The sequence below is a fragment of the Chiloscyllium punctatum genome, chromosome 48 (assembly GCF_047496795.1).
Source record: "Chiloscyllium punctatum isolate Juve2018m chromosome 48, sChiPun1.3, whole genome shotgun sequence".
Lineage (NCBI taxonomy): Eukaryota > Metazoa > Chordata > Chondrichthyes > Orectolobiformes > Hemiscylliidae > Chiloscyllium > Chiloscyllium punctatum.
In genome coordinates, this window is record NC_092786.1 from 48,482,746 (window position 1) to 48,504,927 (window position 22,182).

At 55.4% G+C, this 22,182-nt stretch overlaps 1 protein-coding gene across 2 annotated transcripts in view; it reads left to right on the plus strand.

The window, feature by feature from the left end:
- Positions 1-928: 928 nt before the first annotated feature.
- kif7 (kinesin family member 7) overlaps positions 929-22,182 on the plus strand; it is a 47,453-nt gene continuing 26,199 nt past the window's right edge. For both annotated transcript variants that reach the window (XR_011955913.1, XM_072565154.1), the window contains exons 1-8: positions 929-999; positions 10,169-10,582; positions 11,429-11,629; positions 12,053-12,975; positions 13,791-13,934; positions 16,880-17,104; positions 19,391-19,578; positions 21,340-21,467. Coding sequence is in view for 1 of the 2 variants with exons in the window: in XM_072565154.1 (XP_072421255.1) it covers positions 10,255-10,582; positions 11,429-11,629; positions 12,053-12,975; positions 13,791-13,934; positions 16,880-17,104; positions 19,391-19,578; positions 21,340-21,467 (2,137 nt within the window). In the remaining variant the exon portion in view is untranslated. The remainder of the gene's footprint in view (positions 1,000-10,168; positions 10,583-11,428; positions 11,630-12,052; positions 12,976-13,790; positions 13,935-16,879; positions 17,105-19,390; positions 19,579-21,339; positions 21,468-22,182) is intronic.

A 22,182-nucleotide genomic window follows, 5' to 3' on the forward strand; every position in this document is an offset into this window, starting at 1 on the left:
AAAAGATCCAAGTGGTCAGTTTGAGATTGAGTGCTATTTTATCTATACAGTCTCTAATCCCGTGTTTTTCCCCAAGCTAAGCCTCTTCACCACCTCCACTGCTGCCCTCCCCTACTTGATTCTACCTGCTCTATCTAACACCACCTCTCACTGACCCCATACCTCTCTCTTTTTCTGATCCCCCTCTCTCTCTGACCACTGCCTGATCCTCCCTCTGACACCTCCCCCACTTCTTTCTGAAACCCCCCCGACACCCATTTCTCTCCCTCTGACCCACCCAATCTGAGCCCCCCCCGACATCTCCACTCTGTCTCACTCGGACTCCCATCTCTCCCTCCCTTCTCTCTCTCTCTCTGAACCTCCCTGACCCCATCCCTCTCTCTGAATCCCTGCACACTCTTCCCCCTCTAACCTTCCCTTTTGACTCACCTCTCTCTGACTTTCACTCTCCCCTACCCTTTCTCTGAACCCCCTCCCCTAACACCCCTCAGTCTCCCTCTCCCACACCCACTCCCTCCCTCCCTCTGTGCCCACTTCTCTCTCACTCTCTGACCCTCCCTTGCCATCCTCTTTCTCTGACCCCTCTCTCTCTCGCTGTGTCCCCATCTCTCTCTCTGTTCCCTCATCCCCCTCTCTCCAACAACCCCTCTGACCCTCTCCTCTCTCTCTGTTGCCCTCTTTGTGACTCACCGCCACTCTCTCCCTGTCCCAGCTGATTTTCCGTTCCCCCCACCCCACCCCAGACTCTTTCTCCCCCTTTCTCTCTCCCCCACTCCCTCTCTCCCTCTCCCCCGGTCCCTCGGTCTCTTTGTTCTTTGTCCTCTCTCCTCTCTCCCTGGGTTCCTCGATCCACTTTTTTTTGGAGGGATGTTCCCTCCTGCCGCTCTCTCTCTTTTCTGTGTCGCTCCCGGTGACGTATTTCCGGTGCGCCGGGGCCTGTTCCGGTTTCTCTCCGCGAGCCGCGGAATCTCCGTTTGGGATGTGGCCGCTCGTCCCCGGGTCAGTGTCCGCTTCAACCCCCTCGTCACCAGCGCCGAGTGTTTCTGAGCGCTCCCGCCCCGGGAGGGGGCGGCTGGACGGGGAGGAGGATCGATCGAGGGTCGGGGCGAGAGGTTTGATTCCCCGCCACCCTCTACCCCAACCTTCCCCCCTCCCCAACCCCCCCCCCTCCCCCATCTCCCCCCTCCCCCCCCCCTCCCCCCCCCCCTCCCCCCCCCTCCCCCCCCCTCCCCTCCCCCCCCCCCCCCATCCCCCCCCTCCCCCCCTCCCCCCTCCCCCCCCTCCCCCCCTCCCCCCTCCCCCCCCATCCTCCCCTCCCCCCCCCCCCATCCCCCTCCCCCCCCCTCTCCCCCCCCTCCCCCCCCCCCCCACTCCCCCCCCTCCCCCCCCCTCCCCCCTCCCCCCCCCTCCCCCCCCCTCCCCCCCTCTCCCCCCCCCCCTCCCCCCACTCCCCCCCCCCCCCTCCCCCCCCTCCCCCCCCCTCCCCCCCCCTCCCCCCCCCTCTCCCCCCCCCCCCCTCCCCCCCCCTCCCCCCCCCCCTCCCCCCCCCCCTCCCCCCCCCCCCCTCCCCCCCCCTCCCCCCTCCCCCCCCCCCTCCCCCCCCTCCCCCCCCTCCCCCCCCTCCCCCCCCCCCCTCCCCCCCCCCTCCCCCCCTCCCCCCCCTCCCCCCCCTCCCCCTCCCCCCCCCTCCCCCTCCCCCCTCCCCCCCCTCCCCCCCCCCTCCCCACCCCTCCCCCCCCCCCTCCCCCCCCCCCTCCCCCCCCCCCCCCTCCCCCCCCCTCCCCCCCCCCCTCCCCCCCCCCCTCCCCCCCCCCCCCCCCCCCCCCCCTCCCCCCCCCCCTCCCCCCCCCCCCCCACCCCCCCCCCCCCCCCCCCCCTCCCCCCCCCTCCCCCCCCTCCCCCCCCTCCCCCCCCCCCCCCCCCACCCCCTCCCCCCCCCTCCCCCCCCCCCCCCCCCCCCCCCCCCCCCCACCCCCCCACCCCCCCCCTCCCCCCCCCCCCTCCCCCCCCCCCTCCCCCCCCCCTCCCCCCCCCCCCCCCCCCCCCCTCCCCCCCCCCACTCCCCCCCCCCCCTCCCCCCCCCCCCCTCTCCCCCCCCCCCCACCCCCCCCCCCCCCCCCCCTCCCCCCCCCCCACCCCCCTCCCCCCCCCCCCCTCCCCCCCCCCCCCTCCCCCTCCCCCCCCCCCCCCACTCCCCCCCCTCCCCCCCCCTCCCCCCCCCCCCCCCATCCCCCTCCCCCCTCCCCCCCCTCCCCCCCATCTCCCCCCCCCCCCCTCTCCCCCCCCCTCCCCCCCTCCCCCCCCTCCCCCCCTCCCCCCCTCCCCCCCCCCCTCCCCCCCCCCCCCCCCCCCTCCCCCCCCCTCCCCCCCCCCCTCCCCCCCCCCCCCTCCCCCCCCCCTCCCCCCCTCCCCCCCCTCCCCCCCCTCCCCCCCCCTCCCCCCCCCCCCCCTCCCCCCCCCTCCCCCCCCCTCCCCCCCCCCTCCCCCCCCCTCCCCCCCCCTCCCCCCCCCCCTCCCCCCCCCCCCCCCCCCCCCCCTCCCCCTCCCCCCCCTCCCCCCCCTCCCCCCCCCTCCCCCCCACTCCCCCCCCTCCCCCCCCCCCCTCCCCCCCCCCTCCCCCTCCCCCCCCTCCCCCCCCCTCCCCCCCTCCCCCCCCCTCCCCCCCCCTCCCCCCCCATCTCCCCCCCCCCCCCCCCCCCCCCCACCTCCCCCCCCCCTCCCCCCCCCCCCCCCTCCCCCCACCCCCCCCATCCCCCCCCTCCCCCCCCCCCATCTCCCCCCCCACCCCCCCCCCCTCCCCCCCCATCTCCCCCCCCCCCCCTCCCCCCCCACCCCCCCCACCCCCCTCCCCCCCACTCCCCCCCTCCCCCCCACCCCCCCTCCCCCCCCACCCCCCCCCCCCCCCCCCCCCATCTCCCCCCCCCCCCCCCCTCCCCCCCTCCCCCCCCCCCCCCTCCCCCCTCCCCCCCCCCTCCCCCCCTCCCCCCCTCCCCCCCCCTCCCCCCCCTCCCCCCCCCTCCCCCCCCCCCCCCTCCCCCCCCCCTCCCCCCCCTCCCCCCCTCCCCCCCTCCCCCCCCCCCCCCCCCCCCCCCTCCCCCCCCCCCCCCCCCCCTCCCCCCCCCTCCCCCCCCTCCCCCCCCCTCCCCCCCCCCCCCCCACTCCCCCCCCTCCCCCCCCCTCCCCCCCCTCCCCCCCTCCCCCACCCCCCCCTCCCCCCCCCCCACTCCCCCCCCCTCTCCCCCCCCCCCCCCCCTCCCCCCCTCCCCCCCCTCCCCCCCCCCCCCCCCCCCATCCCCCCCCCCCCTCCCCCCACCCCCCACTCCCCCCCCCCCCCCCCTCCCCCCCCCCCCCCCCTCCCCCCACCCCCCTCCCCCCCCCCACCCCCCCCCCCCCCTCCCCCCCCCCCCCCTCACCCCCCCCCTCCCCCCCCCCCCCCCTCCCCCCCCCCCCCCCCCCTCCCCCCCCCCCCCCTCCCCCCCCCCCCCTCCCCCCCCCCCCCCCCCCCCCCCCTCCCCCCCCCCCTCCCCCCCCCCCACCCCCCCCTCCCCCCCCTCCCCCCCCCCCCCCCCCCCCCCCTCCCCCACTCCCCCCCCACCCCCCCCCCCACACCCCCCTCCCCCCCTCCCCCCCCCCACCTCCCCCCCCCTCCCCCCCCTCCCCCCCCCATCCCCCCCCTCCCCCCTCCCCCCACTCCCCCCCCCCACCCCCCCCTCCCCCCCACCCCCCCTCCCCCCTCCCCCTCCCCCCACTCCCCCCCCCCCCCCTCCCCCCCACTCCCCCCTCCCCCCCACCTCCCCCCCCTCCCCCCCTCCCCCCCCTCCCCCCCTCCCCCCCCTCCCCCCCCTCCCCCCCCCTCCCCCCCCCTCCCCCCCCTCCCCTCCCCCCTCCCCCCCCCCCTCCCCCCCCATCCCCCCCCTCCCCCCCCCCCTCCCCCCCCCCTCCCCCCCCCTCCCCCCCCCCCCCCTCCCCCCCCCCCCCTCCCCCCCATCTCCCCCCCCCCCCCCCCCTCCCCCCCCCTCCCCCCCCCCCCCCCACCCCCCCCCCCCCCCTCCCCCCCCCACCCCCCCCCCTCCCCCCCTCCCCCCCCCCTCCCCCCCCACCCCCCCCCTCCCCCCCCCCCCCCCCACCCCCCCCCTCCCCCCCTCCCCCCCCTCCCCCCACCCCCCCACCCCCCCCCCCCTCCCCCCCCTCCCCCCCCCTCCCCCCCCCTCCCCCCCCCCCCTCCCCCCCCCTCCCCCCCCTCCCCCCCCTCCCCCCCCCCCCTCCCCCTCCCCCCCCCTCCCCCCCTCCCCCCCCTCCCCCCCCCCTCCCCCCCTCCCCCCCCCTCCCCCCCCATCCCCCCCCCTCCCCCCCCCCCTCCCCCCCCACCTCCCCCCCCCCCCCCTCCCCCCCACTCCCCCCCCCTCCCCCCCTCCCCCCCACTCCCCCCCCTCCCCCCCCTCCCCCCCCATCCCCCCCCCTCCCCTCCCCCCCCTCCCCCCCTCCCCCCCCACCCCCTCCCCCCCATCTCCCCCCCCCCCTCCCCCTCCCCCCCATCTCCCCCCCCCCCCCCCCCTCCCCCCCATCTCCCCCCCCCCCCCCCCATCTCCCCCCCACCCCCCCCCCCTCCCCCCCTCCCCCCCCACCCCCACCCCCCCCACCCCCCCCTCCCCCCCCCCCTCCCCCCCCCCCTCACCCCCCCCCCCCTCCCCCCCCCCCCTCCCCCCACCCCCCCCTCCCCCACCCCCCCTCCCCCCCACCCCCCCCTCCCCCCCCTCCCCCCCCTCCCCCCCCTCCCCCCCCTCCCCCCCCCCCCCCCCCCCCACCCCCCCTCCCCCCCCCTCCCCCCCCCCCCACCCCCCCCCTCCCCCCCCCCCCCCCCCCCCACCCCCCCCTCCCCCCCCCCCCCTCCCCCCCCTCCCCCCCACCCCCCCCCCCCTCCCCCCCCTCCCCCCCCCCACCCCCCCCCCTCCCCCCCCACCCCCCCCCCACCCCCCCCCTCCCCCCCCCTCCCCCCCATCTCCCCCCCCCCCCCTCCCCCCCCTCCCCCCCCCACCCCCTCCCCCCTCCCCCCCTCTTCCCCCCCCCCCCCCTCTCCCCCCCATCTCCCCCCCACCCCCCATCTCCCCCCCTCCCCCTCCCCCCCCTCCCCCCCTCCCCCTCCCCCCCATCTCCCCCCCCCTCCCCCTCCCCCCATCTCCCCCCCCTCCCCCTCCCCCCCCTCCCCCCCATCCCCCCCCCCTCCCCCCATCTCCCCCCCCCCCCCTCCCCCCCCACCATCCCCCTCCCCATCCCCCTCCCCCCATCTCCCCCCCACTCCCCCCCCCCCCTCTCCCCCCCCCTCCCCCCCTCCCCCCCCTCTCCCTCCCCCTCCCCCTCCCCCTCCCCCTCCCCCCCATCTCCCCCCCTCCCCCCCAATCTCCCCCTCCCCCCCATCTCCCCCCCTCCCCCCCCCATCTCCCCCCCTCCCCCCATCTGCCCCATCTCCCCCCCAGCTCCCCCCCTCCCCCCCCCTCCCCCCCCCCCATCTCCCCCCCCCCCATCTCCCCCCCCCATCTCCCCCCCCCTCCTCCCCCACTCCCCCCCCACCTCCCCCCTCCCCCCCCCTCCCCCCCCATCCCCCCACTACACCCCACACTCCCCCCACTAAACCCCCCACTCCCCCCCCTCCCCCCTCCCCCCCCTCCCCCACTCCCCCCCTCCCCCACTCCCCCCCTCCCCCCCCCCATCCCCCCCCCCCATCTCCCCCCCCCCATCTCCCCCCCCCCCATCTCCCCCCCCCATCTCCCCCCCCCCATCTTCCCCCCCTCCCCCCCATCTCCCCCCCCTCCCCCCTCCTCCCCCCTCCCCCCCCCTCCCCCCCCCTCCCCCCCCTCCCCCCCCCCCCCTCCCCCCTCCCCCCGTCCCCCCGTCCCCCCACTACACCCCCCCACTCCCCCACTACACCCCCCCACTCCCCCCACTACACCCCCCACTCCCCCCCATCTCCCTCCTCCCCCTCCCCCCCATCTCCCTCCTCCCCCTCCCCCCCATCTCCCTCCTCCCCCTCCCTCCCATCTCCCCCCTCCCCCTCCCTCCATCTCCCCCCTCCCCCATCTCCCCCCTCCCCCTCCCCCCCATCTCCCCCCTCCCCCCCATCTCCCCCCTCCCCCCCATCTCCTCCCCCCCTCCCCCATCTCCCCCCCCTCCACCCCTCCCCCATCTCCCCCCCTCCCCCCCCATCTCCCCCTCCCCCCTCCCCCCTCCCCTCCCCCCCCTCCCCCCTCCCCCCTCCCCCCCTCCCCTCCCCCCCCTCCCCCCTCCCCCCTCCCCCCTCCCCCTATCCCCCCCTATCCCTCCCTCCCCTACCCCCCCTCCTCCTCCCCCCTCCCCCTCCCCCTCCACCCCATCTCCCCCCCCACCCCCCTCCCCCTCCCCCCCCCATCTCCCCCCCACCCCCCCTCCCCCTCCCCCCCATCTCCCCCTCCCCTCCCCCTCCCCCCCATCTCCCCCTCCCCCCCATCTCCCCCCCCTCCCCCCCATCTCCCCCCCCCTCCCCCTCCTCCCCCTCCCCCCTCCCCCTCCTCCCCCTCCCCCCTCCCCCCCATCTCTCCCCCCCCCCCATCTCCCCCCTCCCCCTCCCCCCATCTCCCCCACCCCCGCTCCTCCCCCCTCCCACCCCCCCTCCCCCCCCCCACCCCCTCCCCCCCCCCCACCCCCTCCCCCCACCCATACCCCCCACCCATACCCCCCACCCATACCCCCCACCCATACCCCCCACCCATACCCCCCACCCATACCCCCCACCCATACCCCCCACCCATACCCCCCACCCATACCCCCCACCCATACCCCCCACCCATACCCCCCACCCATACCCCCCACCCATACCCCCCACCCATACCCCCCACCCATACCCCCCACCCATACCCCCCACCCATACCCCCCACCCATCCCCCCCCCACCCATACCCCCCACCCATCCCCCCCCCCCACCCATCCCCCCCCCACCCATCCCCCCCCCCACCCATCCCCCCCCACCCATCCTCCCCCCACCCATCCTCCCCCCATCTCCCCCCCCGCCCCATCTCCCCCCCGCCCATCTCCCCCCCCCGCCCCATCTCCCCCCCCCCCGCCCCATCTCCCCCCCCGCCCCATCTCCCCCCCCCGCCCCATCTCCCCCCCCGCCCCATCTCCCCCCCCCGCCCCATCTCCCCCCCCCCCCCATCTCCCCCCCCCGCCCCATCTCCCCCCCCCGCCCCATCTCCCCCCCCCGCCCCATCTCCCCCCCCCGCCCCATCTCCCCCCCCCGCCCCATCTCCCCCCCCCCGCTCTCCCCCCCCCGCCCCACCCATCTCCCCCCCCCGCCCCATCTCCCCCCCCCGCCCATCTCCCCCCCCCGCCCCATCTCCCCCCCCCCCGCCCCATCTCCACCCCCCCGCCCCATCTCCTCCCCCCCCGCCCCATCTCCCCCCCCCCCCCATCTCCTCCCCCCCCGCCCCATCTCCCCCCCCCCGCCCCATCTCCCCCCCCGCCCCATCTCCCCCCCCGCCCCATCTCCCCCCCCCCGCCCCATCTCCCCCCCGCCCCATCTCCCCCCCCCCATCTCCCCTCCCCCCATCTCCCCCCCTCCACCCTCCCCTCCCCTCCCCTCCCCCCTCCCTCCCCCCTTCCCATCTCCTCCCCTCCCCCCCTCCCCTCCCCCCATCTCCCCCCCCTCCCCCCCATCTCCCCCCCCTCCCCCCCATCTCCCCCCCTTCCCCCCCATCCCCCCCCCCATCTCCCCCCCCCTTCCCCCCCATCTCCCCCCCCTTCCCCCCAATCTCCCCCCCATCTCCCCCCCCTCCCCCCCATCTCCCCCCCCTCCCCCCCATCTCCCCCCCCTCCCCCCATCTCCCCCCCCGCCCCATCTCCCCCCCCCTCCCCCCCTCCCCCCTCCCCCCCCCAATCCCCCCCCCCCCAATCCCCCCCCCAATCCCCCCCCCCCCCAATCCCCCCCCCAATCCCCCCCCCCCAATCCCCCCCCCATCCCCCCCCCCAATCCCCCATCCCCCCCCCCAATCCCCCATCCCCCCCCTCCCCGTATTCCCCCTTCCCCCCCCTCCCCGTATTCCCCCTTCCCCCCCTCCCCGTGTTCCCCCTTCCCCCCCTCCCCGTGTTCCCCCTTCCCCCCCCTCCCCGTGTTCCCCCTTCCCCCCCCTCCCCGTGTTCCCCCTTCCCCCCCCTCCCCGTGTTCCCCCTTCCCCCCCCTCCCCCCACCGCCCCCATCCCCCCTGACACCCCCATCCCCCCGACACCCCCATCCCTCCCACCTCCTGCACGTCTTGTCCTCCTCTCCCACTCCCTCCTGTCGTCTCCGACTCCTTCCTTCCTGCCAAACATTCATTTGCAGTTCAGCAAATCTTTGTGCCTAATTATCAGAATCACAACATTCGATGTTTTGGTCTTTGGGCCTGTTTCTCTGCCAGCTAGAAGCTGCGTCTCTGTGAATATTGGATAAAGCAGTGCTTGGCCACAATCCGATGACTCAATCCCTGTTTGATAGTTGCTGTCTTGGCTTGTGCGTAGAATAGTCACTGTGCCGAGATTATTGGAATGTTGCTGGTTCAATTTAAGTCGTAAAATAGATAGACACCTCCAGTCAACTGGCACATGGTTATGGCACCCATGGAACTGCATCATGAAATTGTTGAGGAGGTGTAGGTGGGAAATGGGTCACAAAACAGATATTTAGGAAATAATTATCATTATGGCATAACTTTAAATTAAATGGATACACAAGTCCAGCCATGAGAGCCTCTCATTTCTGCTTTGGTATTTTACTTGTATTGTTGAATTGCTGTTGAATTGCAGTTGAATACTTCTGATGTAGGAGAGCTGCAAGCCATTACCGTAAATAACAGTGTCCTGCACCTGTTGCAGAAAAATTATTGGAAGAATGACCAAACACGAGTCACGTTACAATAATTTGTCTTTTTGCTAATATCCTAATGGCAGATCATAGGTAGTCAGAGACCTTTAGAGTAATAACATGTAATCAAAATCGCTTTTCTTTTTGACTGCTGTTTTATCTAGGTCGTAGATAAATCAATAGTTTAATAATTGATTTTTGAAAAGTCGTGGTGACAGCAATACCAGATTGTGGTGGTGATACAAATAAAGTCAAAATAATAAATCATGCTTCACAATTCACAGCACATTTACAGATAATCATTAAAATAAAAACTCTAAAAATAATAGAATTGTTCAATTTTGATCATTTCAATATACAAATAATTGCAATATCTCATGAAGTTCAGGTTTCCTTAATTTACAGTGTGTATTGAATTCTATTTTGGGTTGCAGTCATAAGTTGTCATATTGAGTTCATTAAATTCTCATTAAATTTACCTACTATTTATTAGTTCTATAAAGTAGGACATCATGTTGTCTTGTAGCTTGTTCATTCTATATGCTACTTGCTGAATGGTGCCTTCTCTCCTGAATTCCATTCCCCGTGCTATTTGGTAAATCCAGCAATCCAAATAGGTGCCTATCAGAACATGAGTTGCTTTTTTTTCTGCTTTGGTCTTTGTGATAAAAGAACGTGCAAAATTTTCAATAAAGTCTGAAGGAACTCTCTCAACCCCAGCTTTTGACTGTCAAACTATCAGCTTACTTGGAAGAAATGTCCACACTCTGCTCAATGAGATCACTTAGAACAAATCAGGGAAATTTAAAGAGATGATTTTAACTTGGTTCACCTGGCTAAACAGGGCAGCAATTGTTTGAACAGTGTTATTTCACTTCATTGCCACATTTGCAATACATTTGCAACATCTGCCATCTTGGGTAGTCCTGAGACACACAACTGACATATTATCTTGATTTGAATAGGAGGGCTTGCTGTAATAAGCAGACACTGCTGCTGGACACTTTGAAAATGGCTGAAAGCATTGCTCATACCTGACTTTTGGTGGGGTCAGTAAGAGCAGGATTGCTCTCCCTGAGGCCACAGGAAGAAAACTCCAGGCTTCAGATCTGCCTGCCTGAGACTTGTTCCTGGAATTAGGCAACCCTCACCAACAGCAACACTTTCAGGAGAAGTAGGGGAAACAGGCATTTTATACATTTAAGAAAGAAGCTTGTGAATCTGTTGGTCATTTATAATTGATCTCATTGAGTGTAAAAAGGGCTTTGTGATGATAATACATTTTCTGTTTGTTCTGCAGTGTACCAGCCTGATGCCAGCAAGAACTCCACGTTTTGGATAAATCACCAGTTGCGCTGCCAACAGTGACTGCCTTGTGCTGTAGATATGGCCCCAAAGCCAAGTGGCTCCGCAAAGGCCGAGGAGACGCCTGTCAGAGTGGCAGTCCGAATCAGACCACTGTTACCCAAAGAAATTCTACATGGGCATCAGTCTTGCGTCCATGTCGATCTCAACACACAGCAGATTACACTGGGAAATAACCGGCATTTCCAATTTGATAGAATCTTTGACCAGACTGCCAGTCAGGATGAAGTGTACAACAATTGTGTGGAACCACTGGTTGAGGCTTTCTTTGAGGGTTTCAATGCCACTGTGTTTGCCTATGGACAGACTGGATCAGGCAAAACATATACCATTGGGGAGACTTACATATGTAAGTTATACACAAAATGAATTAACACTGAAATTCACAGGCACCACTGCATCAGAGTAAATGGAACATTTGACCTCTCAACTGTGGCTCACTTGATAAATGTGATGCATGGTATATCGCGCTGAGTGGTACAGTTTGGAGGAGGTCTAGGTTCTATCCTCACTTATTATTTCAAATGTGGTATTAATGTTGTCTTAAATGTCGTCTTAATATTGTCTTATATTAAGATTGTCTTAGGAATTCCCTTCCTAATGCCATTGTGGGTCAACCTGCAGCAGGTGGACTGCAGTGGTTCAAGAAGACAAGTCACCACCACCTTCTCAAGGGGAACGAGGGACGGGCAATAAATGCTGGTCCAGCCAGCAAAGCCCAAGTACCACAAATGAATAGGAAAAATATTCCCAGTCCTATTGAGAAGGAAAACTTAGCTCAACATCTTGAACCTAATCCCCATCCTGTGTTAATTTCTTCATCCTCAGTCAATATTTATTCCTCTGTGAACATCACGATAAAATTAATGATTCAGTCATTTTCTCATTCCTCAGACAACTATCTGGTAGGTCAAGTAATCATATTTTAATTGTGGAATACATTCCAGGGAAAAAACTTTGAAGTGGAGTATAATTAGAGTTCAGTGAAAGACATTAGATGTGGTTTTGAAGAAGGAGGAAACTGAAGAATATGGTGAGAATGTTGGTCAGCAGAGTTGATCTATTTTAAGAAATGACAAATTTTTTGGAATAATAGCATTTTCCTATATTTATTTTGTGTTCTATATTGCGGATAGAGTTTGTGCACTTTTAGATTTTTACTTAAATAACTGTTTCTCCTACCTTTTATCCTCAGCTTCTGTTACTGATGATGACCAGGGCATAATTCCCCATGCTTTGGCTGAGATATTTAAGCTAATTGATGAGAATGATGCAGTGGATCACACTATTAAGGTGTCATACCTAGAGGTCTACAAGGAAGAATTCAGAGACTTACTGGAGGTGGAAACAGCAAGCAAGGACATCCGCACTCGAGAGGATGACAAAGGAAACACAGGTCAGTAAGTTCTTGTTTGGGAAAGGTGAAATCAGCTAGGTCTTCATCTCCAATAGACTAATAACTAAGGGAACTAATCAGATGGATCTTTATCTAAAATAGACTGTTAATTAAGGGAATTAATAATTCAGATGATAGATATAATCTTTGAAGAGAACTCAATACATTATTGTTAGGTTCAGGGAACTTCAGCTGGTCGGACAACATCTGTGAAGAATCATTTTGGACATGAAACACAACACTGTCTCTCTTGCCACAGAGGCTCCCTTACCTGCTGAGTATCTCCAGCATTTTCTGTTTTTATTTCAGATCTGCAGTGTTTTTCTTTCATTATTGTTACATTTATTTAGTACATCAAAGGCAGCTTCTGTTGTATGGGTACGGATTAGCCTTTTCAATAAATTGTGAATATCTCATTTTTAGTGCTCTGTGGTGTCAAGGAATGTGAAGTGGAAGGATTGGATGAAGCTTTGAGCTTACTCGAGATTGGTAACACTGCCAAGCATACTGGGACTACACAGGTCAACATGCACTCCAGCCGCTCTCACACTGTTTTTACAATTACCATGGAACAGAGACGTGGACTTGGTCGAACCACACGACTTGCTGCCACTCCTGGAGACCTGCTACATCCCACACATGTGATAACCTCTAAGTTCCACTTTGTAGACTTAGCTGGCTCAGAACGAATTGTGAAGACGGGGAACACTGGTGAGCGACTGAAAGAATCCATTCAGATCAACAGTGGATTGTTGGCATTGGGCAATGTCATCAGTGCCCTGGGTGATCCAAGGAGAAAGAGTTCACATATTCCTTATCGGGATTCCAAGATTACAAGGATCCTCAAAGACTCGCTTGGTGGTAATGCAAAAACACTGATGATTGCCTGTATAAGTCCCTCTTCATTCAACTTTGATGAGAATTTGAACTGTTTAAATTATGCCAAAAGGACTCAGAACATTAAAAACCAAGCAGTGATTAATTTTAAGAAAGATCTGGATCGTACCAGTGAGCTACAACTTCAAATCAAGACTCTTCATGAAGCTATGGAGCACAACCAACAAGTGTCACCAAACAAATGTTTCAGGCAATTGCCTGAGAAATACATGGCCCGCTTACACGCCGAGAGCTCTCATTATCGGACCTGCACGGATACTGCGTACCGAATTTTTATGGAGTTGCAGGGAGACAGAAACCTCACAGTGGATCAAGTGCTAAAAGTGAAAGAGTGGATAGCAACCGTGGAAGAGATGCGGAGTGAGCTTTCCACTGCCTCTGGCCTCGACAGTGGTATTGAGTGCAATTCAACTGATGAGCCCAAGACCAGACGTGTATCTAAGGAACAGGTATATCTTTTCAAGGCGGGGTTCTATTGTGTAAACTGTTGCAAACATACCAGGAGGACTAAAGATAAATATCCATTTTCCTTTTATTATGCAGAAATCTACTTGAAATGAAATCAAAATCCATGCTGCCAAGATATTGCAAAATCAAAATACATATGCTTAATTCCAGAGCGTTTTTTATGTTGAGCTGAACCTGGCACCCATCTGCCCATGCTACTTGTGTATTTATAGAATCTCTCACTTATTTTTCTTTATTGCTCCCTGACCAGCCAATTCCATGAGTGCATCACGCTCTGTCGAAATAATTTAAATATGTAGAGAATTGAAGAGATATTTTTCTAACCGTGGGTGAGCTTGCAAGCTTTGCCAATACTAAACCTCCCTACGTTCCTCTTTAACAGGTTCCTGTTGGTCAGAAATTCTTTTCCTGATGCATGTTGTCACCAAGATTTCAAGTCAGTGAACCTTTCATGCAGTCTTTTCTATGCAAATTTTAAATGGGCTTGTAATATTTTCAAAGAATGTCCACTTATTTTATGATAATCACCAAATTCTGGATTCTGCTTAGTCACACTCTTATTTTTGGAGGGACCGTTGTTTTGAGGTATACAACAGTAAAGTGAACTGCTAATAGTTACAGATGTCACTGCTGGTGATAGTGGTGGAAACAATTTGAGAATTAAATTAAGTGCACTGTAAATCAAGGTACATTGTCTTAAGCCAAATTGTTTCTAGAGATGTTTCGTTGCCAAAGTGTTGCTCAGTAACTCACTTTATCTGTGATTATTGTAACCCTCCTTGACTTTTCTATGCAGGGTCCTAGTGAAGTTGGCCCAGACCTTGGGCAAGAGCAGAAACAGCTTGTTCCAAAACTGCAGGCAAAAGTTCAGCAGCTGGAGGAAGAGAACAGAGATTTCTTGGCAGCTCTTGAGGATGCCATGGAGCGGTTTAAACAGCAGGTAGCAGCCGTGTGTCTGACCTCAGTTACAGACTTTTTACTGGATTCAGAGTTTCTATTTACTGGTCCAGTGTTTAGTCAGAGGAGGGTGGGAGGTGGTGGTGGTTTGGGAGAATGAGAAGGCTTCAAGAGGATGATGATGAGAAAAAAGCTAATAAGAGTACAAGAGATGAGGAGGTGGGGGAAAGCAGGTTGCTCAAATGGGGGGATAGAGAGAAGTTGCAAAGGAGAGAGAACAGCTTTAAACCTGTCAACAAAGTAATAGTGCACTACCTGGGATGAAAGAAAGATTCAAATCACTGAGGTAATGAATTCCTTGGAAATTAATGTGAAGTGTCTAGTTTTGGGTTGCATAAGTTCAGGAGCCACTACATTTCTGAAAAAAAGTAGTCGATGCTACTGCAATAATCACTGTTACTTGTTAAATATCAATCCCAGTTTGGAATCCAAGATCCAATCAAAAGGGTTGAAATTGCGTGGTTAAATGTTTCAACTTTATACATGCTCAGACTGTACGTTTCGGGTGATGCCCTGTTGTGTGTATTTGATTTGGAATTCAGTTAGCTCAATTGGTTGGACAGTGTATAAACACAGAATAAGTACAGTTAGTAAGTTTGCAGATGACACCAAAATTGGAGGTGTAGTGGACAGCGAAGAGGGTTACCTCAGATTACAACAGGATCTGGACTAGATGGGCCAATGGGCTGAGAAGTGACAGATGGAATTTAATTCAGATAAATGCGAGGTGCTGCATTTTGGGAAAGCAAATCTTAACAGGACTTATACGCTTAATGGTAAGGTCCTCGGAGTGTTGCTGAACAAAGAGACCTTGGAGTGCAGGTTCATAGCTCCTTGAAAGTGGAGTCGCAGGTAGGTAGGATAGTGAAGAAGGTATTTGGTATGCTTTCCTTTATCGGTCAGGGTATTGAGTACTGGGGTTGAGAGGTCAAGTTGCGGCTGTACAGGACATTGGTTAGGCCACTGTTGGAATATTGCATGCAATTCTGGGCTCCTTCCTATTGGAAGATGTTGTGAAATTTGAAAGGGTTCAGAAAAGATTTACAAGGATGTTGCCAGGGTTGGAGGATTTGAGCTACAAGAAGAGACTGAACAGACTGGGGCGGTTTTCCCTGGAGCATTGGAGGCTGAGGGGTGACCATATAGAGGTTTACAAAATTATGGCGAGCATTGGATAGGGTAAATAGGCAAAGTCTTTTCCCTGGTGTTAGGGATTCCAGAACTAGAGGGCATAGGTTTAGGGTGAGAGGGGAAAGATAGAAAAGAGACCTAAGGAGGCAACGTTTTCACACAGACGGTGGTATGGGTATGGAATGAGCTGCCAGAGGATGTGATGGAGGCTGGTACAATTGCAACATTGAAGAAGCATTTGGATGGGTATATGAATAGGAAGGGTTCGGAGGGATATGGGTCGGGTGCTGGCAGGTGGGACTAGATTGGGTTGGGATATCTGGTCGGCATGGACGGGTTGGAGCGAAGGGTCTGTTTCCATGCTGTACATCTCTATGACTCTTAAGTACTAAAAGAATAATTGGGATGGCAATAAGAAACTTTCCAATAATATGGAATGCAATTTCTCAAAAGACAATTAAATGCTCTCTTGATGCAGCATCAATAATTTAAATATTTCAAGTTAAGTATAAAAGGGAAATATGATTAGAATAAACAGTCCTGATACAAAGCAAATAAGCCTGTTGATTAAATTCATCATTTGTACTATATTTTCTGCGATAATTACCTCAGCTCTGCAACATCATTAATGTGTCACTGCTGGATGCAAACATTACATTTGTCTAAAATTAGAATTAAAAAGCCTGGAACTAGTCAGGACAGCCTGAAAGAGAAAAGACATGACACTGTCAACCTAAACTGGGTTATTCTTGAAAAGAGTCAAAAAGTGTGGTGCAGGAAAAGCACAGCTGGTCAGGTAGCATCTGAGGAACAGGAGAGTCGACGCTTCGAGCATAACCTCTTCATCAAGAATAAGCTCTTTCTGATGAAGAGCTTATGCTCGAAACGGCGAACTCTCCTACTTTCCCAGCACCACACTTTTTAACTCTGATCTCCAGCATCTGTAGTCCTCACTTTCTCTTGTTCTTGAAAATAAACTCAATTATGAAGAAAGGGTTTGCTGTTGGACCTTGTCACAACAGGAAGACTGAACAGAAACATCATCTTTTCCAGTAAAAGGCCCTTCCAACTTCAGTAAAATTTCAGGCAATTTGGAGGCAGGTCCACCAGCAGCCTTGCATATTTTGAGCATTGATATGCCCTCTTCCAATATATCACCTGCCAAACACTTTCAGAATTTTGAAGTTAGATCCATTAGCCTGCCTCCCTGCCTCCCTTCCCCCTGCAACTTAGCTTTTTGCGCTGCAGTAAACAGAGTTCTAAATATTCCAAGATTTTTGTCATAAATATTTGCAACATATCCTGATACCATCTGCATGTGTTTATATGGCACAATTCCTTTAACTTTATGCATTAGAAACCGAGTCCAAACAATCTAATTTGGCTTGTCTTGACTGCGAGGCTACCAAACAGAAAGCAACCTTTTGAGAAAGATACTGAGGGGACAATTAGTATTACATTGAACGTATAACAAGAAACAATTCATTCAATCCAACTTGTCTATTCCAGTGTTTATACTTGACCTGAACTTCCTCCTCCTGTGCATCACCTAACCTTATCAGTATCTCCTTCAGTTCCTTTCGCTTACATATTAATGTAGCTTCCCCTTAATTGTATCTTTGCTGCTCACCTCAGTTACTCCATGTGGTAGCAAGTTCTATATTTTAATCTTCGGTTGAGAAGTTTCATTTAGACTGCTTTTTAAATTCTGTATCTAATGCATGGGAAAGCAACAGGGAAAATTGGGAAGGAGAGGAACAAAGAATTTGTTCATAATTTCTTTTTACTGTTTTTCAGAATGAAACATTATTGGATCAGGAGGATCAGATTGTTGAGTTACAAAGTAGACTGAAGCTAGTAGGAGGGAATCAGTCTGCAGTGTTGGTGGATGAGGTCTTGGAGAGTCTCCAGCTTGCTGATCTCAGCTGCAGGCCTCACACAGCCCCTCATCTTTGCAGATTGAATGTGCCACATTCCAGTCGCATTCTTAATGATGAAACTGGAAGAACTCATTCCAAGAAGGTGAGTTTCCACTAACCTCTGTGCTACTTGTAAATATATCATCCAGATGGTTCACCAATGGTGTTGGCTTGCTCATTTGGCCTTCAGGTTGAAAGATTGTGACATCGAGCCCTTTGAGAATGCATAATGTGAACTGACAATCCAGGTAAATACTGAATTGTTGGGAGTGTAATCCTTTGAATGAGACAGTAAACTATCAGTCCTCTCCCTGGTGTTTTAGATGGATGTTAACGATAAAATAATACTAGTCAGAGAAGAGAAATGAGTTCTTCAAATGTTCCTGCCAATACAAGGCCATCGGTCATGTCAAGAAAAGGCTTGTTTATGTTAATGAGACTTTTCGGATAGGGCAAGGAAACCGGTCCCGTATCCACACTAGCTGACAGGGGGATTGAACCCATGCTATGGTACAAATTCAATCCACATTGGCTGTCCAGCCAACTGACCTACTGATTCACACACCTATCATTAACACCTGTTTTGTATCCAGATTTCTGCTTTACTATCATGAGCACCCTCTTCATGTTTTGCTGTGGACACTTCTCTGCCTGTTCCAGGTATTCCTCCTCTCCCTTTGTCAACAGAATATTCCAGCCCCCTTCAGATTTGAAGAAGAGTTATTGAACTTGAAACGTTAACACTATTCCTTTCTCTATTAACACTATTTCTAGCATTTTCTGTTTTTATGGTACTCACTACCACAGCACCTTCCACTGTACTCAATAATATTGTCAATTCCTTCCATTGCAGTCAGAAGCCTGGGTGATTCCATGGTCTGTGATGTAAATTAGATTAGATAGATTACTTACAGTGTGGAAACAGGCCCTTCGGCCCTACAAGTCCACACCGCCCCGCCGAAGCGCAACCCACCCACACCCCTACATTTACCCCTCACCTAACACTATATGGGCCGGATGCTGGCAGGTGGGACTAGATTGGGTTGGGATATCTGGTCAGCATGGACAGGTTGGACCGAAGGGTCTGTTTCCATGCTGTACATCTCTATGACAACGACCTGCATTTATGTAGCACATTTAGAAAAATGACCCCAGGCATTTCACTGGAATGCAGTTAGGCATAAGTTGATATAGGGCCAAAGAGGGATGTATTAGGAAGGGTTGAAAGAAGTGAGCTTTGATGGAGAGAGGCACAGTGGGTTTCATGTAGGAATTTCAGAGTAAAGATTTCAGATGGCTAAAGAGGGTGGGAAAAGCAAAATGGCAAACCCAGGTTACTCTTCACAATTTTGTTATGTTAATTCACTGATTCAGATTTGAATGGGAATGTCTGCTCCAGTCGGTTGGTTTTGGGCACTGATAAAATGGGAGGCTAAGGGAAATTCTTTGATTCATAGATCACAACCCAAGATAAAGCTACAATGATGATACGAAACGAAACAATGGAAGGATTTAAAAACAAAGAAGAGGATTTTAAAATTGAGATGTTATTTAATAGGCAGTCGGTGACTGTCATCATGCACAGCAGGTTATGGGGAAATGAGATTCGAAGACAATTAAGCTCAAACAGAAAGCTTTTGTTAAGTACCATTTTATCTAGGGTGAAAGGCCAGAGGTCAGCCGGTTGATCAGTAAAATTGTCAAACCTCACAGTAACATAGTCATGAATGAAGTTTGATGAAGTGCTGATGCAGGGCCAGAGTCAAGCAGTGATCCAAATGAAATGAGTAAAATAACAAATGAATCAGGATTGCAAATAAGCAGCGAAAGAGGCTTATTCCCACAGTTTTTTCCGCCGTCTTCTGAAGGTGCTGCCGCCTTGCTCAGCATCGTTGCACTGGCAACCAAATATACTCCAGTGCCTCAGTCAATCATCTATTCAACATTTATAATTGGATGGTAAAATCAAGTAAATTGTTTTGCCAGCGCAGTATTACACAGCTAAGCCTAACCAGAACCTCATTTGATTTTCACAGACGTGCACTGTACAGTAGGTGGTCATTAGGTGGAAATCGTGACTCAAAGTCTACAACACAACTCAACACAGACAAGTGTACCATTCTGATTTTTAGTCTACAAAGTGATGTATTTACCCACAGAATCATCAACATGTGCCATTTCAGATTATTACAGCAGACCTTGATCAGTTGACTTTATTTTTGAGCTTTCTTTTGATGAAAATTCAGCATCAAACATCCGTACTGTCGTTCTGGCTTTAATTCAGACACTGGTCTCAAGCTGTCTGTGCTATGTGTCACTTCACAATCTTATTCCTGTTTGCTTATAAACTCAACTGACTGCAAATTATGTTCCTCTCTTTTATCAATAGATGTCTGCAAATGCTTCTTCCACAGAACATGCAAGTATTGCATTTCATAGCCACAGTCAGTGCCTGCAGCAAAGCATGGAGGACAGGCATTCTGTGTTTTACAGAGACTGCAACAAAGATGGTGGATCAACTGTGTTGCGATCTGATGAGGAGGAGGATGATTTTTGTGGGAGTCTAGGAAAAACCAGGTAAACATAACTTCAGATTTGAAAATTGGTGGAGTAGTAAATAGTGAAGAGGATTGCCTTAGATTAAAGAAGGATGTGGATGGGCTGATCAGTAGCAGGTGGAATCCAATCCAGACAAGTGTGAGGTGGTGCAGGACAAACAGAGTAAAGGAATACACGCTGAACTGTAGTACCCTGCGACACACGGAGGATCAAAGGGGCCTTGGTGTACATGACCTTTGGTCCTATAAGATAATGGGACAAGTAGATAAAATGATTAGGAAGGTGCATGGAATACTTTCCTTTATCAGCCAAAGCATAGAGCTTAAGAGCAGATAACTAATGTTGGAACTGTACAAAAAGTTAGTTATGCCACAGCTAGTGTATTGTGTCTAGTTCTGGAATCTACCTCAGAAGAGGGATATGACAAGACTGGAAAGGGTGCAGAGGAGATTTACCAGGATGTTGCCTGGACTGGAGAGTTTAAGTTATGAAGAGAGATCAGACACTGGAGTTGTTTTCCTTACAGCAGAAAGGATTGCGTGAGTACATGAGTGAGCTGTATATAATTATGAGGGGCACAAATAGAGCAGATAAGCAGAAACTTTTTACCTTTGAGGAGGGATCAATGACCAAGGACATTGCTTTAAGGGGCAGAAGGTTTAGAGAAGATATGAGAAAAGTATGTTTCAAGGTGGGAATCTGGAACTCATTGCCTGTAAGAGTGATAGAGACAGAAACTTTCAGAACATTTAAAAATTATTTCAATGTCCATTTGCGATGCCAAGGCATTCAAGGCAAAGTGTCAAGTGCTGGAAATTGAGAATAGAATAATTAGGTTGTTATTTTACCTGTGCAGACTCGATGGGTTGAAGGGTCTCTCTTTCTGTGCTGTAGACCTCTATGACACAAAACTGACATTCATTTAATGTCTTGAGTTCTTGCCTACAATCTTTTCCACAAAATGTGAGGGTTCACAACCTTGAATGCACGTCAATTATTAATCATGTTCTTATGATAAAACCTTGCAAGATCACGTCAATTATTAATCATGTTCTTATGATAAAACCTTGCAAGATTTAGCTGGAAAATTGAATACCCTTATGGTTCTGGGCTTGGTGTGCTTCCTGGCCAGTTCTTTGAATTCAAAGGTATGTGTCCTGATATCTGCACTTTATACCTTTTGATCAACCCTCGTACTTGATACTTAGCTGTTTATCCATTACAAAATACCATTTGATTTTTCCCAAGTCTCTTAAAAGTAACTGCACTTTTAATGCAACAAAATCAGAAATGGTTTTTGGAGAAACTCAGCAAGGCTGGCAGCATCTGAGGAGAGAAAGCAGAGTTAACTGTTTCACATCCAGCGGCTCTCCTTCAGAACAGTTTCTCCAGCAATTTCAGTTTTTGTTTAGGTCTCCTTCATCCACAATTCTTTATTGCAGTTTTAATGATTTCATTTCATAGTTTACTGCTTCCTAATTTTGGTATAGTTTTGCACTGTTAATCTGTCAATTAAATCTTTGGAATACTTTAACCAAAATAAAACAAGCCCGTCATTTGGTTTACATTTTTGTTCTTCCAATTGAAAACTCGCTTAACGTGAAAAAGCTAGAAGTTACCTAAAGAAATTGATATCAAGAAATACATACCAGTACCCAAGACTAAACAGGCAGGCAGTGCTCAACAATTTTGTAATGACCTGTGTAACATTCTTCTGAAAACATTAAAATATTTTGCATTGTTTTCATGCCTGAAAATTAATCTCTTGTACCTTGACAGATATCAGATCAATCGGACCTGGACAAAAAGAGAAATGCCTGGAATGATCAGCACAGTGAAAAGCAGAAACAACCTTAACCAGCTCCGAGACAGTGATTCAAGCAGTCTGCAAAGTGAAGTAACGAAATGTATGCAGCTTCTCATGAACTGACTGTTATGCTGGCTGTATATTAGTGATCGGTCTGTTCAATCCAAGGCTCTTCCTCCTAATTGTTCTCAGGTATATCCTGAAGCTGTTCGTGCTTCAGGTAAAATGATGGACGATAACTAAGAAGGCTTGTGGGTGTATTATAACTAAGTCAGATTGATAATTAAACATAGGTTTCTATCCTTAATCCTTGACTGGGCCATGTCTCAAAGACCTTCATCTGGTATGGGCTTACTCATGTCAAACTTTATTCAGATATGATTCGGAGATGCCGGTGTTGGACTGGGGTGTACAAAATTAAAAATCACACAACACCAGGTTATAGTCCAACAGGTTTAGTTGGAAGCACACTAGCTTTCAGAGCGACGCTCCTTCATCAGGTGATTGTGGAGGGCTTGATCGTAACACAGAATTTATAGCAAAAATTTGCAGTGTGATGTAACTGAAATTATATATTGAAGAATTGATTGTCTGTTCAGCCTTTCATCTGTTAGAATACAGTGATAGTTTCACTTCTTTCATGTGTAAATCACAAAACTTTTTTTTAAAAGTTGCATTCTCGGGTTAGCTGTTAACAATGGTGATAGTTAGGCAATATGTTGAAGGTGTTAGCCCCCTGTGTTCTCTGTCTATGACCTGATGTTTAGGTTGATTCCTATCTAAAAAGTGAGATAACAGAGTTTTACATAAATTCA